The sequence below is a fragment of the Artemia sp. Qi Xiang Cuo genome, chromosome 4 (genome assembly GCF_049724085.1).
Source record: "Artemia sp. Qi Xiang Cuo chromosome 4, ASM4972408v1, whole genome shotgun sequence".
NCBI lineage: Eukaryota > Metazoa > Arthropoda > Branchiopoda > Anostraca > Artemiidae > Artemia > Artemia sp. Qi Xiang Cuo.
The window spans coordinates 27,355,638-27,379,738 of record NC_142797.1 but is presented as its reverse complement, the minus strand read 5'-3'; the positions used below and the strand labels follow the sequence as shown (position 1 = coordinate 27,379,738).

The 24,101-nt window shown below is 33.7% G+C and overlaps 1 protein-coding gene across 1 annotated transcript in view; it reads left to right on the top strand.

Annotated features, from left to right (window-relative positions):
- Mrgn1 (Mahogunin ring finger 1) overlaps nucleotides 1–24,101 on the top strand; it is a 139,008-nt gene that overhangs the window by 90,496 nt on the left and 24,411 nt on the right. Inside the window, exons 9-10 of the mRNA XM_089087835.1 lie at nucleotides 11,586–11,715; nucleotides 18,664–18,790. Coding sequence (XP_088943961.1) covers nucleotides 11,586–11,715; nucleotides 18,664–18,790 — 257 coding nt within the window. The remainder of the gene's footprint in view (nucleotides 1–11,585; nucleotides 11,716–18,663; nucleotides 18,791–24,101) is intronic.

Here is a 24,101-nt window from a genome sequence, read left to right as displayed (position 1 = left end):
TCTTAGCTTAGAGTTTTTGTTAGAGTTCTTGTTTAGTTTACATATAGCTAAGAGTTTGGGGTTTTACCTTAGTGACCTTGTTTAGAATTTCAGTTTAACTTAGTAATAGTTACGAGTTTAGAATTTAGCTTGGAGTCCTAGCCTAGAGTGTCTTTTAGAGTTCTAGTTTAGTTCAGTTATAGGTGAGAGTTTTGTATTTTAAAATAGAGACTTAGCTTAGAGTTTTAGTTTAGTTTAGTTTTAGTTAAGATTTTAGAGTTTTAGCTTAGAGTCTTAGCACAGAGTTTTTATTAGAGTTCTAGTTTAGTTTAGATATAGTTAAGTGTTCAGTGTTTTTATCTTAGATTCTTAGCTGAAAGTTTTTTTGTTGAATTTCCAGTTTAGTTTAGAGTTTTAGATTATAATTATAGTTTTAATCAGAGTTATAGTTTAGTTTAGTTTAGTTTTAGTTAAGAGTTTAGAGTTTTAGATTAGAGTCTTAGATTAGAGTTTTTGTTAGAGTTATAGTTTGGTTAAGTTTTAGTTAAGAGTTTCGAGTTTTAGCTGAGTCTTAGCTTAGAGTTTTTGTTAGAGTTCTAGTTTAGTTTAGTTTTAGTTAAGAGTTTGGTGTTTTACCTTAGAGTTTTTGTTGAAGCTCTAGTTTAGTTTAGTTTTAGATAAGAGTTTAGAATTTTAGCTTAGAGTCTTAGCTTAGAGTTTTTTGTTAGAGTTCTAGTTTATTTTAGTTTTAGTTAAGAGTTTAGAGTTTTTAGATGAGAGTCATAGCCTAGAGTTTAGTTTTAGATAAGAGTTTAGGTGTTAAGTTAGGTTAGGCTAGGTTAGCCTACGTACGCGCGCGTACGTAGGCAAACCTAGCCTAACCTAACTTAACACCTAACCTAATCATACACCTAACTTTTTGCCTGTCTCTCACCTAACCTAAGCTAACCTAAGTGAAGCGTACGTAGGCTAATAGCTAAGATTCTAGGCTAAACCTCTAAGCTATAACTCTTTAACTAAAACTAAACTAAACAATAACTCTAACTAAAACTCTAAGCTAAGACTCTAAGCTAAAACTATAAACTCTTAACTATAACTAAACTAAACGAAACTACAACCCTAACTAAAACTCTAATCAAAAACTTTAAGGTAAAACTCAAAACTCATAACTAAAACTAAACTAAACTAGAACTCTAAATAAAACTCTAAGCTAAGACTTTAAGGTAAAACTCTAAACTCTTAACTAAAACTAAACTAAGCTAGAACTCTAACTAAAACTCTAAGCTAAGACTCCAAGCTAAAACTCTAAACCCTTAACTATAACTAAACAAAACTTCAACTCTACGTAAAACTCTAAACTATGACTCTAAGGTAGAACTCTAAACTCTTAACTAAAACTAAACTAAACTAGAACTCTAACAAAAACTCTAAGCTAAGACTCTAAGCTAAAATTCTAAACTCTTAACTAAAACTAAACTAAACTAGAACTCTAACTAAAACTCTAAGCTATGACTCTAAGGTAAAACACAAAACTATTAACTAAAACTAAAATAAACTATAAATCTAACAAAAACTCTAAGCTAAGACTCTAAGCTAAAAAACTCTAAACTCTTAACTAAAACTAAACTAAACTAAAACTCTAAGCTAAAACTCTAAGCTATGACTCTAAGGTAAAACACCAAACTCTTAACTAAAACTAAACTAAACTAGAACTCTAACTAAAACTCTAAGCTAAGTCTCGAAGGTAAAACTCCAAACGCTTAACTTTATCTAAACTAAACTAGAACTGTAACAAAAACTCTAAGATAAGACTCTAATATAAAACTCTAAACTCTTAACTATTACTAAACTAAACTTCAACTGTAACTAAAACTCTAAGCTAAGACTCTAAGCTAAAACTATAAACTCTTAACTATTACTAAATTAAACTAGAACTTTAACAAAAACTCTAAGCTAATACTCTAAGCTAAAAAATCTAAACTCTTAACTAAAACTAAAATAAACTAGACCTCTAACAAAAACTCTAAGCTAAAACTCTAAGCTAAAACTCTAAACTCTTAACTAAAACTAAACTAAACTAGAACTCTAACTAAAACTCTAAGCTAAGAATCTAAGGTAAAACACTAAACTCTTAACTAAAAGTAAACTAAACTAGAACTCTAACTGAAACTCAATGGTAATACATCAAATTCTTAACTAAAATTAAACTGAACTAGAACTCTAACAAAAACTCTAAGCTAAGACTCTAAGGTAAAACACTAAACTCTTAACTAAAAGTAAACTAAACTAGAACTCTAACTGAAAGTCAAAGTTAAAACATCAAATTCTTACCTAAATTAAACTAAACTAGAACTCTAACAAAAACTCTAAGCTAAGACTCTAAGGTAAAACTCTAAACTCTTAACTAAAACTAACCTAAACTAGAACTCTAACTAAAACTCTAAGCTAAGACTCAGCTAAAAATCTAAACACTTAACTAAAACTTAACGAAACTAGAACTTTAAGTAAAAATCTAAGCTATGACTCTAAGCTAAAAATATAAATTCTTAACTGTAACTAAACAAAACTAGAACTCTAACTAAAACTCTAAACTAAGACTCCAAGGTAAACGATAAACTCTTAACTAAAAGTAAACTAAACTAGAACTATAACTGAAACTCAAAGGTAAAATATAAAATTCCTAACTAAAATTAAACTAAAGTAGAACTCTAACAAAAACTCTAAGCTAGGGCTCTAATGTAAAACTCTAAACTCTTAACTAAAACTAAACTAAACTAGAACTTTAGCAAAAACTCTAAGATAAGACTCAGCTAAAACTTGAAACTATTAACTAAAACTTAGCCAAACTATAAATTAAACTAAAACTCAAGGCTATGACTCTAAGCTAAAAATCAAAATTCTTAAAAGCAAATAAACTAAACTTCAACTCTCACTAAAACTCTAAGCTAATACTCTATGGTAAAACTCTCAACTCTTAACTAAAACTAAACTAAACTAGAGCTCTAACAACAACTCTAAGCTATGACTATAAGATAAAACTCTAAACTGTTATATAACTAAACTAAACTAGAACTCTAATTAAAACTATAATTCTAAGCTAAAACTATAAGCGGAAACTAAACTAAACTTCAACACAAACTGTAAACTAAGACTCTAAGCTAAAACACTATACTCTTAACTAAAACTCAAATAAACTATAACTCTAGAAAAAAACTTAAGCTGAGACCCTAAGCTAAAACTCTAAACTCTTAAGTAAAACTAAACTAGACTAAAACTCTAAGCTAGGTCTATTATTTAATAGTCAAAACTAAGCTAAATATTTAAGCATATATAGAAATCTAACAAAACTCTAAGATGTGTCTCGAAGCTTAAACTCAAAACTCTTAAAATTTAAAGTGCTAAAACAAAGGCAATAACGAAACATCTATTCTGATACCCTATGATCGGACTCAATAGTCTTAGCTATATCTAAAGTAAACTAGAACTCTAACAAAAACTCTAAGCTAAGACTATATGCTAAAAACTATAAGCTCTTAAATAATAATAAAATAAACTTCAACTCTAACAAAAAATCTAAGCTAATACTCTATGCTAAAACTCTAAACTCTTAAAGAAAACTGAACTAAACAAGAACTTCAACGAAAACTCTAGGCTATGACTGTCAGCTAAAAAATCTAAACTCTTAACTAAAACTAAAATAAACTAGAACTCTAACAAAAAACTCTAAGCTAAGACTCTAAGCTAAAATTCTAAACTCTTATCTAAAACTAAATTAAACTAGAGCTTCAACAAAAACTCTAAGGTAAAACACCAAACTCTTAACTAAAACTAAACTAAACTAGAACTCCAGCAAAAACTCTAAGATAAGACTCTAAGCTAAAACTCGAAAATCTTAACTAAAACTAAACTAAACTAGAACTCTAACAAAAACACTAAGATAAGACTATAAGATAAAACTCTAAACTCTTAACTAAAACTTAACTAAAATAGAACTCTAATTAAAAATCTAAGTCTAATCTAAAACTCTAAACTAAACTAGAACTTCAACAAAAAAACTTTAAACTAAGACTATAATCTTAAAACTCTAAACTCATAACTAAAACTAAAATAAACTAGAACTCTAACAAAAACTCTCTGCTCAGACTCTACGATAACACTCTAAAATCTTAACTAAAACTAAACTTAACTAAAACTCTAAGCTAAGTCTCTATTTTAAAACAACAAGCTATCACATATAGATGAACTAAGTCAGAATTCTGACGAGAACTGTAGTATAGGACTCCAAGATGAAATTATAAAATCTTAACTCTTACTAAACTCAACTAAAATTCTAAGAAAGGTCTCTAAGGTAAAACTCCAAACTCTTAACTATATGTAAACTAAACAAGAACTCTAACAAAAACTCTAAGCTAAGACTCTATGCTAAAACTCTAAACTCCATAACTATTACTAAACTAAAATTAGACTCTAACAAAAACTCTAAGCTAAGTCAGTAGGGTAAAACTCCATACTCTTAGCTTTATCAAAACTAAAGTAGAACTCTAACAAAAAAGATAAGCTTAGACTCTATTCTAGGAAATATAATCTATTAACTAATACTAAAATAAACTTCAACTCTAACAAAAACTCTGAGCTAAGACTCTATGCTAAAACTCTAAACTCTTAACTATATCTAAAGTAAACTAGAACTATAAAAAAAACTCTAAGCTACGAATCCAAGCTAGGAACTATATGCTATTAAATAATAATATAATAGACATCAACTCTAACAAAAAATCTAAGCTATGACTATAAGTTGAAATTCCAAACTCTTATGTAAAACTGACCCAAGCTAGAACTTCGACAAAAACTCTAAGCTATGACTCTCATCTAAAAACTCTAAACTCTTAACTAAAACTAAAATAAACTAGAACTCTAACAAAAAACTCTAAGCTAAGACTCTAAGATAAAATTCTAAACTCTTAACTAAAACTGAACTAAACTAGAACTTCGACAAAAACTCTAAGTTAAAACACCAAACTCTTAACTAAAAATAAACTAAACTAGAACTCTAACAAAAACTATAAGCTAAGACTCTAAGCTAAAAAACTATAAACTATTAACTAAAACTAAACTAAACTAAAACTCTAAGCTAGGTCTCTAAGGTAAAACTCCAAACTCTTAACTATATGTAAACTAAACTAGAACTCTAACAAAAACTCTAAGCTAAGACTCTAAGCTTAAACTCTAAACTATTAACTATTAATAAACTAAACTTCAACTCTAACAAAACCTCTAACCTAAGGCTCGAAGCCGAAACTCTAAACTATTAACTAAAACTAAAATAAACTAGAACTTCGACAAAAACTCTAAGCTATGACTCTCAGCTAAAAACTCTAAGCTCTTAAATAAAACTAAACTAGAACTCTAACATAAACTGTGATATAAGACTATAGGCTAAAACTATAAACTAGCAACTACAAATAAACTAAACTAGAAATTTAACAAAAACTCTATTACATAAATATAAGCTAAAACTTTGAAATCTTAACTTAAACTAAGATAGAATAAAAATCTAAGATATGTCTATAAGCAAAAACTCTAAAGTATTAACTAAATTTAAAATAAAATAGAAATCTAAATGAAAATCTAAACTAAGACTCTATGCTAAAACTCTAAACTCTTAACTATTAATAAACTAAACTTCAACTCTAACAAAGACTCTAAGCTAAACCTATAAACTATTAACTAAAAATAAAATAAAATAAAACTTCAAAAAAAAATCTAAACTCTTAACTAAAAATAAAATAAACTATAACTATAAAAAAAAACTCTAAGCTAACACTCTAAGCTAAAATTCTAAACTCTTAACCAAAACTAAACTAAACTAGAGCTCTAAATAAAAACACTACGCTAAGACATTAAGTTAAAACACCAAACTATTAAAAATAAATAAAATAGAATTCTAACATAAACTCAAGGATTAAAAAATCAGACTATTATCTAAAATTGAACTAAACTAGAACTCTAACAAAAAAACTAAGCTAAAATTCTAAAATCTTACCTAAAACTAAACTAAACTAGAACTCAAATTAAATTTCTAAGCTAAGAATCTAAGTTAAAACACCAAACTCTTAACTAAAAATAAACTAAAACTCTAACTGAAAATCAAAGAAAAAAAAAAATCAAACTCTTAACTAAAATTAAACTAAAGTAGAACTCTAACAAAAAAAAACTCTAAGCTAAGACTAAGCTAAAAACCTAAACTCTAAAATAAAATTAAACTAAACTAGAACTCTAACAAAAACTCTAAGGTAAGACTCTAAGCTATAACTCTAAACTATTAACTAAAACTAAACTAAACTAGAACTTCGACAAAAACTCTAAGCTAAGACTCTAAGCTAAAAAATCTAAATTCTTAACTATAAATAAACTAGAACTCTAACTGAAACTCAAAAGTAAAAAATCAAACTCTTAACTAAAATTAAACTAAATTCGAACCCTAACATAAAACTCTATGCTAATACTCTAAGCTAAAATTCTAAACTATTAACTAAAACTAAACTAAACTAGAACTTCAACAAAAACTCTAAGCTATAACCTCTAAACTCTTAACTAAAACTAAACTAAACTAGAACTCTAACTGAAACTCAAAGCTAAAACATCAAACTCTTAACTAAAATTAAACTAAACTAGAACTCTAACAAAAAAACTCTAAGCTAAGACTCTAAGCTAAAACTCTAAACTCTTAACTAAATCTTAGCCAAACTAAAACTTTAATTAAAACTCTGGGCTATTACTCAAAGCTAAGACTCTAAATTCTGAACTCTAACTAACTAGGCTTCCACTATAACTAAAGCTCTAAGCTAGGACTGTAAGGTAAAATTATATACTTTTAACTAGAAATCAATTAAACAACAACTATAACTTAAACAATAATATAATACTCTAAGCTAAAACTGCAAAATCTTAACTACAACTAAAACAAACTAAAACTCTAACTGAAACTCAAAGGTAAAACATCAAACTCTAAACTAAAATTAAACTAAACTAGAACTTCAAGAAAAACTCTAAGTTATGACTCTAAGCTAAAACACTCTTTACTTTTAACTAAAACTAAACCAAGGGCTGGGTGGTCCTATGGGAGCCCGGGGAGAGCCTTTGTGGGTTTGGAGGCCCTTGGAGGCCGGTTGGCCCTTTGGGAGCCCAGGGGACCTTTGAGGACCAGGGGAGGGCCTTTGGGGGTCTGAGGAGGGCGTTTGGGGGATAACATTTCGAAATTTTTACTTTTTAGTTTACTTTTTGCGGCGCATCCCTGCGGCGCATCCCCTGCGGCGCTTCCCCCGACCCGCGGCGCATCCCCTGTGGCGCATCCCCATGCGGCGCATCCCCCGGGTGCGCTTGCCGGGCCCATGGCGCTTATCTGGCCCAGGGGCCTGGTGAGAACCGGGGAGGGTCTTTGGGGTCCGGGGGGCCTGGTGGGGGTCCGGGGGCCCTTTGAGGACCAGAGGAGGGCCGTTGGGGGTCGCATGTGGGCGTTTAGGGGACTGAGGGTCTTTGGGAGCTTGGGGGACCTTTGAGTACCAGGGGCTCCCTTCGGGGTTGGGTAGGGGGATTGGAAGCCTTTGGGGTTGTGGTAGAGGACCTCAAAACACTGTTCAAATGGAACTTGTGTATTATAAGGAACACAGAGTTTGACCCTCAAATTCTCTTCTAAAACCTTTCCTTAAATCTTCTTTTAAAATGTCTCTAACTGTTTCGCCGAAATAATTCCATAACCTGTCTAAAACAGTTTCGCCCAAATAATCCCTAAACGTAATTCAGCGTGTTCCTTTTGTTTTGGCATCTCTGCGCTAATGCATTTCAAATTAATAAGAAACCTGATTCCCGCGCTAAAACAATTCATCGCTAAGATGTTTCTCGGAGAATTGTTTCCATGGCGTTTGGTTATTAATATCCTTTGGAGTTCGACCAAAAGAGTTGTTTCCGAGGCAAAGACATTAATGACTTGGATCTATTCCTGGAAAATCGTTTCTAGGTGAAAATTTTTAAATTCTGACAGATGACGTCATTGGTTGATTGATCTGTCAAGAAAGGGGAATTAATTTGTTGTTTCTAAGGGGAATTATTGATTCACGATAGGTGAATTGAGGTCGACAGCACAGGTGTTCCAAATTCCTGGACGGCATAACATTGGCCTCGAGCATCAACAACACACCTGGAGAAAGAGGTCATTGACCTGTCCCCATTAGACTCAAAGATCCATGAACGTGACAAAGCTCCTGTTTTTCCATTCTCACTGACAAAAACCATAAAACATCCATGAAAAACATCAAATAAATCGACCAACACACATAACCATCCATGAAAACAGACATAAATGTGAGAATATTCCTGGTTTTTCAAGTGAGAAAATTCCTGTTTTTTCATTCTCACTGAGAAAACCATAAAACATCCATAATTTGATGTTGACAACCATGAAAAACATCAAATAAATTGACCAACACACATAATCATCCAAGAAAACAACCATAAATGTGACAAAAATTCCTGTTTTTCCAAGTGAGAAAAATCCTGTTTTTTCATTCTCAGTGAGAAAACCATAAACCACGTGGTCCTGTTGGGAGTAGTACCCCCCTTTCTACTATTCAGTCACTTTCACAGTCATTATGACTGTCTTCAACATGATTTGCTTGCAAATCTAGCCTGTCCCGAAGCCCCCCTACCCCCGAAACGAAAGTCCTGGATACGGCCCTGAGGATTATATATTAATTTCTGCCTTTACCCTCCCATCGTCTCTCCCTTAGGGCTAATTCTGTATTTATCTGAAGATTCTTTCAAAATAACTGCTTGAACACAGGGGCAGTTAAACTAGAATAAGAAATTCTTTACACTGTAGTAAGTAACAACTCATTTGATTGCGATTGGTTGAGAAATAAGATGAATCTTAGGAAAGGGCAATGGAACTTATAAATTCCAACTGTCTGAGCTCCATCCAAAGCTTATTTGACCACCCCTTCCACATGAGGCGCCTCTAAAAAAATATTAACAAACATTAATACATTGAACCCTTGTGGGTCTTTACTATAGGTCATGCAATACGATTGCCCCTGACTTAAACAGGAGAGTAGAAATTTCAATTTCCCCTTTAATGAGAATCTGGAATTATCCAAGGGGGAAATAGTGGGAATTTTCTGGGGGAGGGGGAATATTTCGTTGGGGAACTTCGCGGGAGAGGGGGAAAATTTCGTGGGGGGAAGTTTACATGGTGGTAAACGCCGGCTCCCGGGGAAAAGACGGCATGAATACAAGATTTCTCTGAGATGTGAAATTTAAAATAAAAAATAAGGATATTGATTCTGCTTTGGCCCTTAACATTGTTGAAAATCCAGATCATGTAGTTCTTTTTGATGAGGCAACTTTAATATTGGAAGCAAATGGCTTCCCACATTCCTTTAGGAAGGCAATTGAAATTTAAGAAATCCCTAAATTGAGACCTTGCTTTAAATAGAGATATTGGAGATATTCTTATACCCCAATTTATAATAACCTAAAATTAAAGGTTTCAAATAACATTTGTCGACAGTTTAAATTAAGATCATCTGACCACACTTTTAATAAAAAGTAAAAAGTTCTTCTGCTCAGTTAAGAGTTTATTCAAAAGGTTAGTTTTCCCTCTTTTTTTTGTGCATTGAAGACAGCTGGGCGGAAGTCCCTGACGAAAAATCTGCCTCTTATCATTTTTTATTCTTTTTTGTCCGCTGGCTGACATTACCCTCATTTTTCGCGGCTATTTAATTTTTTTTTCTTGTTTGTCATATGTCTGTCCTACTTGTAGCCCTTTCTGTCTTGAACAGCTCACTGACCCAATATGATTTAATTTCAGCTAATATTTCACCACTTTAAATTTATAATTACCTGTACTATAATACACTTTACCACTCTGATAACCAGCGACCTAAGTCAGGCAGACGGCCTTTTTAACCAGGGAACACACAGCTATACACAAAACAAAATCATATTCAATCCTATTTCTGCCAGCCTCTTCGCGCTTTTGTGCTCTGAAAATTGCAAGGCGTCGGAAAATATGTAAAATACCGGTAAAATCAGTAAAATACCGGTAAAATACTCAATATACCTAAAATACATAAGCTACGTACAATAGGTAAATACCAATTTCACGGGGTTCGTGAAGTTACGGTAAAATACGTAAAATACCTAGTTTCGCCGTGAACAATTTTACCAGTTACAACACTACTTGAGCGACTTGATGCTTTCAGGAAAGACGAATAAAAGTCGGTATTATTCTTAATAAAACGGCTCAATTTGTAATAAGAAATACTTGCTTGGCCCCATGCTTCAAGTATTCGTCTACGCCGTCACACGATTGTTTTCAAAGCTGAAGTGATCGGATGGAAGTTACCGACATAGGCAATTGTATTGGTGTATTTCTCAGCATTCATCCCTTTTATCACATTTATGTGTTTTTTGTCATTTCTTGCTGTTGAAAAAGGGTCTAGATGATGCTTCCAAAATATCCAGTTATTTAGTTTTTTTTTCACTATCCTATTAAATATCGCCTTACTTTTCCTTCTCCTAACTTCAATATTCATTTTGAGAGTCTTTTGAATGGATATTATGTGACTTAAAGGGAAGTTATTTTTACAGATTTATTTACCTGTATAGATACCAGATAATATAGAAAAAGTTCCGCAATTTTTAACAGGTAAACAGCCGCTTGTCATCTAAAAAGAAAGATGGCAACATTGGTTAACTGGTTAACAATCAATCAGTTTAGAGAAGCAGACGTAAACAACCAGTTGCTGCTGCTTTAACTGCTGGTCAACACCTGGAAAGAAACCTTAGAGAATTTTTACCGGTGGTACGGAAGAAAAGACGCAAGGAGCTCGTCCAGTCATTTGTTGACTGGTCAAATTAGAATTAAAGCAAATATGGCTATGTTACGCAGCTCAAATTTAATACGACTGTGGAAAATTGAAAAATGTCTTTCTTGGCTTTTTATTGTATAAGGCAGTCTTTAGTTTGCGTCAAAGGTGCAACGAAAACGGTTTTAATATCAATAGTATCCTATTCCAACTATACCTCTAAGTGGAGAAAGAGAATATAACGAATTAGAAAATAGCGGAATTCAAGTAAGTTGAGTTATTGTTACTTCAAATAAAAGCAACTATTTCAACCTGTGGATTCGAGTATCTGCGAGACCAAAAGCTAAACAAACAATGAATGGGTAGATATCCTCGAAAAAAAAAATCCCACATCTGCAGACAACGGTGAGTCAACCGCTCTCGGAAAGCATGTCTTCCAGCCTCATCTCTAACATTTGATGGTGCCAAAGACCACTCTACAGGAAGAACATGGCCAACAGAGAAAGCAGAACCAGCATGGGACCAATAAGTAGAGCTCATCTAGTTTAAGTGGGTGGGCTAAAAATCTAAGCTTTTACACAAGATTTCATATAACGCTTTTAATTCTCCACGGCTATTTGTGGCCCAAAAATCAGTTTTTAAGAGTTGTTTTATTTTCACACAAGGTTTTGGTGATATATTTCGTATTCAAGTGATTCAGCCTGATCTTAATATCATCCTGTAACGAAAATTTTCTTTCAGGCTTCGGAACAGAGCACTGACGACAGTACGCACATAATGTGGATAGCTCCACAGCGAGTATCTACTATTGAAGAAGAAAAAGAAGATTGGGGAGAAGGAGGTGGGTTTCATTCTCCAGAAGGATCTCCTAGTGAGTTAATACATAGTCTGTTTACAATCATTCTTTATTGAATCCGAGACAGTGTCTAGGTGAAAGGGGTTTTATTTGTTATAAAACAGTCCTACTAAATTGAACCAACTAATATAACTCACCCATATTTCCCCAAAGGTAAAGCTTGTCAGGGTACCAGCTAAATGAAAATCAACTTTGTGGACAGTGATGAAAAAGTTGAGACCCATAACTAATTGGAGTAAAACCAAGACAAATTAGCTATGCGAGACAAATGAGCGAGAGGCAAAGCTGTCATTTCACTTGTTGATAGATAGTCTATCATCCATCCATCCTAGGGCAGAACTAAGGTAGATAGGCATGGATTAAGGATAATTGAAATAGTTCGTTTGTTCTATGGGCCTTTTGAAGGCGATGGGAGACCCCCAATAAAATGTTTTCCAAGATTAGATCAAAGGTTAGATTTCTAAGGCTAGAAGAATAGATTGAAAACACATTAAAACAAAATAAAAAATTCCTTGGGAATCACTATTCCTGCTTCTCATCGAATCCCCTTGTCTTTTTCCACAACTGCAAGTCATATATTATGCTTATAGTCATATATTTTAATATTGCACTTTGTTAAAATAAAATTTGTTAACAAAACAAAATTGTTAACAAAATAAAATTTCCTTGGAAGTCCTTATTCCTGCTTCTCATCGAATCCCCTTGTCTTGTTCCATAACTGCAACCCACATATCATACTTGTTTTAATTTTGCACTTTGTTAAAATAAAATTTGCTAACAAAATAAAATTGTTAACAAAATATAGTTTCCTTGGAAGTCACTATTCCTGCTTCTCATCGCATTCACTTGTCTTGTTCCACAACTGCAACCCATATGTCATACTTGTTTTAATATTGCACTCTGTTAAAGTAAAATTTGTTAACAAAATAAAATTATTAACAAAATAAAATTTCCTTGGAAGTCACTATTCCTGCTTCTCATCAAATCCCCTTGTCTTGTTCCACAACTGCAACCCATATGTCATATTTGTTTTAAATTGCACTTAGTTAAAATAAAATTTGTTAACAAAATAAAATTGTTAACAAAATAAAATTTCCTTGGAAGTCACTATTCCTGCTTCTCATCGAATACCCTTGTCTTGTTCCACAACTGCAACCCATATATCATACTTGTTTTAATATTGCACTTTTTTAAAATAAAATTTGTTAACAAAATAAAATTGTTAATAAAATAAAATTTCCTTGGAAATTTTCCAAACAAAGTGCAATATTGTTTCCAAACAAAGTGCAATATTAAAACAAGTATGATATATGGGTTGCAGTTTTGGCAGAAGACAAGGGGATTCGATGAGAAGCAGGAATAGTGACTTGCATGTTGCTTTATTACGACAAAACATATAATGACAAAACATATGTGGCTTTATTTCAAGCGATTGCATTTGGAACAAATATTATTACAAATAGGCACACAAATTTATTTGCCTTCTAAGCAGAAAATGACTGAAATATTTGCCAAGACGGAAGAGTTTCAAGAAAGAAAGGCTATAATACTGGTTTCCTCTATTTACGATTGTTCCAAACTTTGTTTTTCCAAACAATGTTCCAAAATTCTTGTTTCCAAACTTTATTTGAAAACAAGAATTTATTACTTTGTATGTAACGTTCAATTGAAATTTCCTTTTAATAAAATGAGTACAGAATTGAGTATTCCAAGCGGTGATTCAAAATATTATTTTATGATGCTACAGATAATTTCTGCTGAATGCCAAGATCGAATTTTTCTGTTAGAAAACGCTTCACTACATAGGTATAATGGATTGGTGGTTGGATAAAACTTGGTAACTTGGTAATTGCATAAAAGTAATAGCAATTTTTTTAGGTTGTGTCACGTTTATTTTGTATGAACATAAGATATTTTTAGAGATGGAAAGTATATCTAACAATATTCTCTATTTTACATATAGGCCTGTCGCGGCTAAAACTGTTGCTTTACGGCAGGGTTGCCACCCTGACCTGGAAGAATTTACTAAATCGGAGAGGAAAAATTTACTAAATCGCATCTGTTTTTACTAAATGCTCAAAAAAAAAAAAATTCTGCGCACCATCAAGCATCGATGTTTACTATAGGAGGATAATCAATAGGATTTGCAAAATCTTTTTTCCTTTTTTATTCTTTTTTTTTCTCTTTTCCTCTTTTCTTTCGTTTTCATAGTATGATTGAAAATTCATAGTAATATTTCATAGCAATAGTATTCATAGTATTTCATAGTAATATAATAATAATATAGTAATTATAACAATTATAATAATAATATAGTAATTATAAATTATAATAATATAGTAATTATAATAATATAGTAATTATAATATATATAATTATAATAATAATATAGTAATATATAGTAAATATTCATAGTATTTCATAGTAATATATATATACATATATATATATATATATATATATATATATATATATATATATATATATATATATATATATATATATATATATATATATATATATATATATATATATATATATATATATATATATATATATATATATATATATATATATATATATATATATATATATATATATATATATATATATATATATATATATATATATATATATGTATATATATATATGTATACATATATATATATATATATATATATATATATATATATATATATATATATATATATATATATATAATGTTACATTTCTACTTACTTTTAATTTCTTTAAGCAGGCTCCTTTTTCCTTTCCTCAATAAAAATTTTCAAACTGAGGAGATTCACCTAATCACCTTGGGTGGTTGGCTTTTTTGATTCCAATAGATTCCCAATCATCACTAATCCAAGTGTCAATATAGCTTAATTTTTAGTTGATAAGATTTGATACACAGAAAGCTGATTTTGTCAACCTTTAGACGCCGGAAGCGAAGTGTCTGTTTATGAAAATAAGTGACTGCTTGTCTGTCTCTGAGACAGACAAGCAAAATTGTAAATTGTAAAACAGACAAGCAAAAATTGTAAATTGTCATATGTTTACGATGATTTTTTTCCCTGAATTATGGAAAATAAAAAAAAGTTTTGTTTACTATAAATCATGACTTTTTACTAGTTTTTACTAGATTTCGGAAAATTTACTAGATCCTCTAAATTTACTAGATTTTTTTTTACTAGATCTAGTAAAATCCTAATGACGGTGGCAACCCTGCTTTACGGTACAAAATGACCGGTAATGACACTTTCTAATGTTATGAAAAAGGTCACAAGAATGGTATCCGTTCGAACAAGTCCCATCCTAGTCATTTAGGACCACTTGTTCGATACGATCACCCCTGGGAAAAAAAGAAACAAAAAATAATTATGCATCCATGATCTTTCTTCTGGCAAAAAATACAAAATTCTACATTTTTGTAGTTAAGAGCTTGAAACCTCTACAGTATGGCTCTCTGGCAAATTTTATCAGGCTTGTAGCTTTTGATGGGTAACATTAAGTGCAACAAATTTTAAATATTTGAAACCAGCATAAAAATCCAATTCTTTTCATATATCTATTGTTATCGAATTTCCCTTTTTTAGAGTTTCGGTTAGTATTGAGCCGAGTTGCTCCTTACTTACAGTTCATTACCGCGAATTGTTTGATTTGTTTTGGTAATCAGAAAAGGCTGTAGGACTCAAAAAGTAATTTTGATGGTTTGATGCTAGGCTAGAGAAACACATCAAAGTAATATTACTCTTTGAGTCTGTATCTTTTTATTGGAAAAAAATAAGTTTTTTCCTTTAAATATTTGCAAATTACCTTAAAGCAACAATTTGTATGGGTTAATTCAAACTTACCTAATTTCTCATATTTGTAATCAGCATAATACTTTTGGTCTATAAGTTAATGAAGCTATTACGCGTATGCAACTCGGTTTCTGGCATTTTGCAACATTGTCAACATTGCACAATGTCGACATTGCGCGACAATCTCTGGCATTGCCATTTGTATGCTTTCTATCATCAAGGGGCGAGTTTTTTCACAGCAAAATTTTCAGCCGTTTATAACGGCCCTTGTAGATGGTTCGTTGACGACATCTATTTTAACGCTATTAAATGTTAGATGGTGATATTGACTAGATAGAAAGTTTTCAATATATACAGTGTGTGCACTATATACTGGTATGTACTTTTTGAATTTTAGCAGACTGTGAGTGAAATTTTCTTTATTTGGAATTAAAACCATGTTTTTAGGTACGAACATCTGGAACATTAATTTTTTATTGTTTTCAACTTCTGTTTGTCAGCTACTATTAACCGTTCATTACTGATTGAATGACGTGATGATTTTTTTTCTTTTATCGCGTAATTTCGAGTGCTAAGCTACTGACCCCCATGAAATAAATCTGTAATGTACTGATCTGTTTAATTTATCCTTTCTATTCTCATGTACTTTGCCGTGAGTTTTCTCTTTTTTTGGGGGGGGGGGGAGAGGGGGAGTAAAAACGGCAATTTTTTTCAAACAGCCGAAATCTAGAAAATTATTTTATGACGGATAAAATTTGCGAAGACATTTTGAGGAAATATATGTGAGACTCCTTTCCCTACGAAGGGGATCTGCTTACAACCTTGCCAAAAAATCAAAAGACTTGATTAATATTGAAGTTCTTATTGATCTAGTGCTGTGAGTACGTGCAGACTAAAGTACTCTTGTTATATCACACATACTGCCTACAGCAAGCCTGGTTGATACTCACAATCTCCACTTAATTGAACAGAAGTAAAAGTATTCACAATTAATTTATTTTTAGAAAAAGGATTCGAATATATCCATTAGTAATGGATTCACACTTTCTCTTATAGGACCCAATGAATTTGGATAATTGAATAGTCGAATCGAATAAGAATCGATCCTTTCTGAATTTCTTAAAGGAAATTTAGCTGTTTCACTACTCAAAAAAGGGAGTCTATTAATAGCTTTAACTATCTCAGTCATGAAAATTTGAAGCAAATCTATGAAACAGTGGTAGTCACCCTCCTACTGAGAACTTCTGAGTTCTCAGTAGGGGCCTCCCCCAGGCCACTCAGCGCGTCCCCAGGTGGCGGATAGGGGAACGCCCTGTAGATATGTAATGTACCTCATGGGTATTGAGGCGCGGACCAAAGGGGGACCCAGTCTCTGGGGGTCTTGAAACATAGCTGGAGCACCCTCGTCTGGGGGCCTTAAGTTCAGACGGAGGAGGAGGATGACCCCTCTAATGTGCACTGGGCAGGGCCCATCGACGTATGGATACGTCCCGTCAGTCACAAATCTTCCCCCAGCAATGGGTTAAATTGCTGGTGTTGCAGGACACCAAAAGGGCGCACTATCGGTAATAAATATAGTCGGCCCCTGTTAGGGACAGAGAGGAGTGGCTTATCACTGTCCCGAAGCCAGCCAAGAAACCCCTTCTTTAACTTTAATACTTCAAGGTTGCCTAATATCACCAGAGCTGTTCAATCTCTTCCTATCTGCAGCCCTTTCACTCACAGACAACCCACCCGGCACCCTTGTCGGAGGAGTGGTGATAGACAAACTAGCATATGCTGATGACATAGACCTAATAGCCGAGTCCCTTCAAGATATACAATCTCAGGCTAACAGCGTTCACTCGTCCATCAACCTCTTCGAGATAACCATCAACTCCTCAAAAACGAAAGCCATGCTTTGCTCACGCAAGTTCGATTCACAGGTAAATCTCAGCAGTCAGCTTGGTGGAGATACCAATGAGAGGGTGGAAGGCTTCACCTACCATGGGAGCTTAATTACTTCTGATAACAACCAACTAAAAGACATCAAGAGACGCCTGACACTTGCGAACTCCAGTTTTAAAGCTCTGATGCCCATCTGGAGGAATAAGAATTTAACAACAACTCTCAAAACGAGACTTTTCTACTCCCTCATTATTCCGATCGCCATCTATGCCTGTGAATCCTGGACGCTTAAAACAGACGATCAACGCCGCCTAGCTACTTTTGAAACCAAATCCGTACGACGCATCGCTGGTATGACCTACCACAAAAGAATCTCCAGCTCCAAGCTTCTCCATAATCTGAAAGTCAAATTTACAATACTGGACAAAATAAAACTACAACAAATCAAATGGCTTGGACATACCCAACGCATGGCTAGCACTCGTCTCCCGAAGATCATCTTCGATGGACTAGTACACGGTTCTCGCCCCAGAGGTCGCCCTCCGAAGATATAGAAAGAGAACTTCTCACCCTAAAACTTGCCACAACTCTGCCGCCTGGCCGACAACAGAAGCACCTACAGGAGGCATATCAATGAACTGGTTAAAGAAAACGACCTTCAAGGACGGATGGGACATAATTCAAGTAAGTCAAGTCAGCCTCCTTCCCGCTAGACACTAGTGGGCAACTCAAGCTTTCATTGAGGGCGGTAGTTTTGTTTTTCTATGTCCTTCTCGTCACTTGGGTATTTCTCGTCACTTCGATTATTGTCCCCTTCTTAATTGGCTTGCAAATATTTTGTTGCTTAAAATCTTGGATAGTCTTATCACGGCCTGGATGTCAACCTATTTCATGCGTCTAGTGTGTCTGGACTAGGTGCCACATGCACGTCTAGTGTACTTAGGTGCCACATGCGTCCAGATTAGGTGGGAGTCTGCCTCTTTGGTGTTTTTTTTTTCTTCAAGAATTTCTATGCGATGTCTTTATGACTTTTTTAGGCGAAGTTGGCCGTCCTTTTTTACTTTTTCTGGCAGCCCCAGTCTTCATTGGTGCTTTATGCGGCTCAAAAGGTTGATTATGTGTATTTTAGGGGTCTTTTTTTTTCAGAAAAAGTCAAATCCAGTAAAAGAAAACCTGTTTTCACTACGTCAGCTTTACCTGAAAAAGCCATAATGAAGATAGGGGTTGAAGGATACCCAGTTTTCTTAGTGCTACAGTTTAACATTTTTTTTAGGTATCTCTGGTAGACTATCTCAGTTTCGACATACAGTAAGTCACGGTTCGGAGCGTAAGGTTTCTCCAAATCTTAGCGACTTCAAAAGAAGTGGATCTATAGACCATGCTCATCTAAGAAAACTCAAGTAAGAGACTACAATCTACAATGTTTAATATCCTAGATAAATTGTGTTTATTTACAGCTTGAATATATTGACAAATACTCTTAACAATGCCAAAAAAGAGTTACACTTATCTCGCTGCAGGGATGCGTAAATGAGGGGTTGTTAGGACGAGTCAATTCAGTCTGTCAAAAGGGTGTATTTGCAGTATTTTGATAAATTATGTTTATTTACAGCTTGAATATATTGACGAATACCCTTAACAATGCCAAAAAAGAGTTACACTTATCTCGCTGCAGGGACGCGTAAATGAGGGGTTGTTAGGACGAGTCAATTGGGTCTGTCAAAAGGGTGTATTAAGAGTATTTTAAGAACGGCTTAGAGTATTAGGTTGAAACTTCACGGGTATGTTGAGCTAATAAAAATGTAGTATGTGCATGCGATTATTGCTATTAGTAGTAGTACTATTACTGCTATTAGTACTACTATTAGTAAGGCTAATGGTATTAATGTGGAGCTTTCAGGGACTGTTGAGGGGATTTTGGGGTAAATCAAAACGTGTTATGTGCATGCATGTATCAAAAGGGTGTATCAGTAATGTCTCAGTAGTGGCTTAAAGTATTAAGTTGAAACTATAAGGACGTGAGGAGAGGATGTTGAACTAGACCAAAACGACTCGGTGTAAATATTATTACTGCTTACTACTAATATTACTACTGTTATCGCTAATACTACTATTGCTCCTACTATTACTTCTGCTACTATGGGTACTACTGTTGGTAATGCTAAAGGGATAAGTAAAACTTTCAGGGAGTAGTGAGTGTGGTGTTGAACCGAATCAAAACACACTATGTACATCCAGGTTATCAAAGAGGTGTATTAATAATATCCAAGCAACACCTCAGGGTGTTAAGCTGAAACTCCCAGGGCTGCCAATATTACTATCACTTTTGCTACTAGTTCTACTACTACTACTGCTACAATTACTGCTACTATTGAACCAAATCAAAATCGTTTGAGCGCATCTAGGGTGTCATTATAGACCACTTTGTCATGGTCTTCTGGAGGGATATCTTAGGAGTAGCTTAGGGTATAACGTAGAAACTTTCACGATAAGTTTATGTTGCTGTAAAACTAAATCATAAAGCACTATGTGCATGCTGATTGTCAATAAGACGTGTCTGCAATATCTCCAGAACAGCTGAGGGTATTTAGTTGAAGCTGTCAGGGCTACTGCTATTACTGCTTCAGCTCTTACTGTTGATGTACATCAAAAGGGCGTAAGTGCATTGAGGTTGTCAAAATAGCGTAGATACAATGTATTAGGACCAGAATAGGGTATTAAGATTTATTTTTCAGGGTAGGTGAGGGGGGGGGATGTGTGTGCAAAACTAAATCAAAATATACTGTGTGTCCAGATTTTCAAATGGGGATATGTTTTTAAAAATTATTGAAAAGTTTTGTCCAACTTTTGAATAGTCAGCCAAAATCTGGATCCTTATAGACAAAACGGAAACGATTAAAAATATTCTTTTCTTTACCAATGAAAAATACTATGTCGGTTCAAAACGAACAGAAATAAATTTTTCAAACTTTTTCCACGAAAGAACTTTTTCAAAGAAAAGTAAAGAGCTACATTAAACCAAGATGAGCAGAAATAAAGTCAAATAATTTGTCAAGTGTAAACCTACCATAAACCACCATCAACAAATAGAAACCCAAAACGAACAGAAATAACAATAAATATCCGAGTCAAACTCAAAACGAGCAAAAACTAAGAGGCGTAGGGCTGATGCTCGAAATACCTTCTAAAGACCAGAACATAATTTGCTTTTTACTGAAAACTAAATACGTTTTAAATGTTTTCTTTTTTAACTTTAATAAATCCATTATTATTAGGACTTTCAGGCATGAATATCGGAATATATATTAAACTGTTAATAGACTTTCTTTTTTTTTAGTAATGTTTTTTCCGACAATATGAGAAATAGAAAAACACAGCTCGAAATAAGGATTATTTTCAGTAAAATGTAAATTATATATATGTGGCTTGCTACTTGGTTCTGTAAAAAAAAAAAAAAAAAAAGACCCAGCAACTTAAACGTGGATTCGACACCCTATTCGCCAGCAACGGCTTTAGAGGATCTTTATCTCTTAATACCATGAATAACCACCATTCTCTTAGCTTTTAAAGATACCGTTGTAAATTAGATGTAGATCCACACCCTCTGAAAACAATGGATGTAAACAAATTTCAAGTTACCTCATTAGCTTATTAGCCTACCTTTAAGTTTTATATTAGCCTATCATATTAGTTACATACTACATATAAGTTACATATTAGTAACAAAAACAAGTTAAAAACGCATAAACTTTTGTTTATGTGCATTTTTTATGTTTTTTACGAGTCAGAGAAAATTTTTATATAAAACGGTTCTTCAAACCTCAAACCACTCCTCCTTCCCCTTGGGTATGGCCTTGCTAAAAAAAAATGAACTTCTATCAATAAAACTTACGAGGTGTCAGTGGTGCTAACTCGGTAAAATATAAGGGGGGGGGGGGGGAGGGATTTTTCTATTGTTTTTAGGAAGATGCAAAGGAGAAGGTATTTTTCAAGCTCTAGGGGTCAATTGTCTCCCTCCAGTTGGTATCCCTGGTAAGTGCATATGCTGGAAAATATTATTCTAATGCTGGGTTACATATAATAGATGTAATGGAGTTTCACAAATGACAAAAAATAGACTCCCCCCCCCCCCCCAAAAAAAAAAAAAATTCCGTATCTGTAGAACAACTTATATAAAAATTGAGTCCAAAGAGGCTCGTATTAGAAAATAGCGTTTCTTTTCAAGACCATATCCGGGGGGGAAGGGGGGGCTAGGGGGCTTGAATCCCCCCCCGAAATTTTTGTCCGACCCATATAAACTAACAAAAATAAATACAAATAATTTTTGATGCGTTTTATTTTGGTATTTTCATTCTAAAAAATTGAACAAAAGAAAATACTCTCGCCCTGGATTCTGAGAACTACCTTTTATTGTATCTTCATTAAAAAATGGAAAAATCTTTCCCTCCCCCTATTTTTTGTGAATTAGTGCCCCTGAACTATACAAAGGAAAACAAACTTACTTTGCTAAAAAATATACTCTAAGATAACTATATAGTCGGCTGAAAACTACTTATCTAAACTTAAAATTCCACTCCAGCTGATCATTCTCTTGCTCTTGTTGTTACACGTGCAATGTACCTGTTCCGTTATTTAGCATTAAGCAAGGCGGGTAATTAAATAAGTAATTACTACTACTACTACTAACAAGTCACCGCAGCATCAAGCCGCCTGAGGCCAACACAGCTGCGCACGCTCCTTCTCCATCCCAATCTTTTCAAAGCTTCCCTTTTTACACTCTCCCACGAAGTTCCCATTTCCTTTAAATCTTTCTTTATGACGTCCTCCCACCCCAGACGAGGACGACCTGCTTTCCGTTTAGCCCTAGACGGTTGGCCAAAAAGGACAATCTTCAGCAATCTGTCATCTTTCATCCGCGCAACGTGCCCTAGCCATCTCAACCTTTCTTTCATTATAGCCCTAGAGAGCGGTATTGAACCCCATTTTTTGTACAGCCTATTGTTTGAAATACTGTCAGTCAGCCGGGTACCCAGAACAATCCTTAAGCAATTTCTCTGGAAAACATTTAGCAAATCTTCATCCGCTTTTCGAAGCGCCCATGCTTCAGAGCCATATTTGACTACTGTCATCACTGTAGCTTCTAATATTCTAATCTTGGTTTGCAGACTTATCTTCCTATTCTTCCAACCTTTTTTAATTGTGAAAAAACACCCTGAGCCTTGACTATTCGACTTTTAACATCTTCACTGCTCCCACCATCTTTACTAATAATTCTACCAAGGTAAGTGAAGCTGCCCACTTGATCAATCTTTTCATTACTCAGCATAACCTTTTCATTCTCACTTATTCCTAGCCTGAGGGACATAATCTCCTTAATATTATTTTTCAAACCTATTTTAGCACCTTCAAGCTGCGAAACCTCTAGAATTTTATTCATTTTGCTCACTCTTTCCTCTAGGATGCTTAAATCATAAGCATAATCTAAGTCCAGAAGACATTCTCCTCCCCATTGGATTTCATAGTCTCCCATTGGCTTTCCGGTGCTCCTTACCGTCAACATGATCCATATAAATGGAAATAGAGCACAGCCGTGCTTAACTCCTGATTTAATACGAAACCAGCTACTAGCTTCATTTCATACCTTAACCGCAGCAATGTCAGTCTCGTACATAGCACTAATCACTTATGGACTTATCTGGTATACCATACAAGGATAAAACCTTTGCTAAAGATCTTCTATCAACAGACTCAAACACTTGCTTATAATCTATAAAGCTAAGGACCAAAAGTGTTTGACAACTAAGGCACTTCTCAATTGTTAAACTAAGAGTGAAAATTTGGTTCGACGCATCCTCTACATTTTCTAAAACCCACTGTTCTTCTTTTAAAACTTTGTCTACGGCATCTCTCAGTCTAAAAAGTATCATATTACTAAGTAATTTGCTACCTACAGAGACCAGATTAATGCCTCGATAATTACCACACACATTTTTATCACCTTTCTTATAAAGTGGCTTAATTAAGGTTTTCCTAAATTCATTTGGTACTTTCCCTTTTTCAAAAATCATATTCATAATCATCAGTAACTTATTTCTAACCTCAGAGCCACCATATTTAAGAAACTCATTTACTACCCTATCAGCACCTGGAGCCTTATTATTTTTTAATCCCTTTAGTACTGTCGTTAATTCTTCCTCGCAAAACAAATCTTCCTTCACATCCAAGGTATTACAAACTTTTTTATTTTCCTCTATATCGCAGATATAGAGGAAATCATTTTCCTCTATACCTGCAACTCTATCTCAGTTTAGTAAATTCTCAAAATGTTCTGCCCGTCTCTCTTTAATTCTTTCCTTATCGCTAATTGTGGCCCTATCTTTAACTGAGCCAAGTCCGGATTGGGTACTCCTTTTTAATTTATTAACATACCAGTACAGTGTTTTAGCATAATGTCGTTTATCTACATCTTCTAAATCCTTGGCAGTTATCTTCATGGTCTCCACTTCACACATTTTCAGTTCATATTTTAATGCTTTTTCCATTTTCCTTACATTCCTTTTATTTTTATATAATCTATCACTTAGATAATTCTTATACAAGTCCTTCCTCCTTTCTATTAAACATAAAACACTAATATTCTTAGCTGCAGTCCTAGCTCTCTTCCCTACGACACCTTCAGCAACTTCACAAACTATTTTTCTAAAATTATTC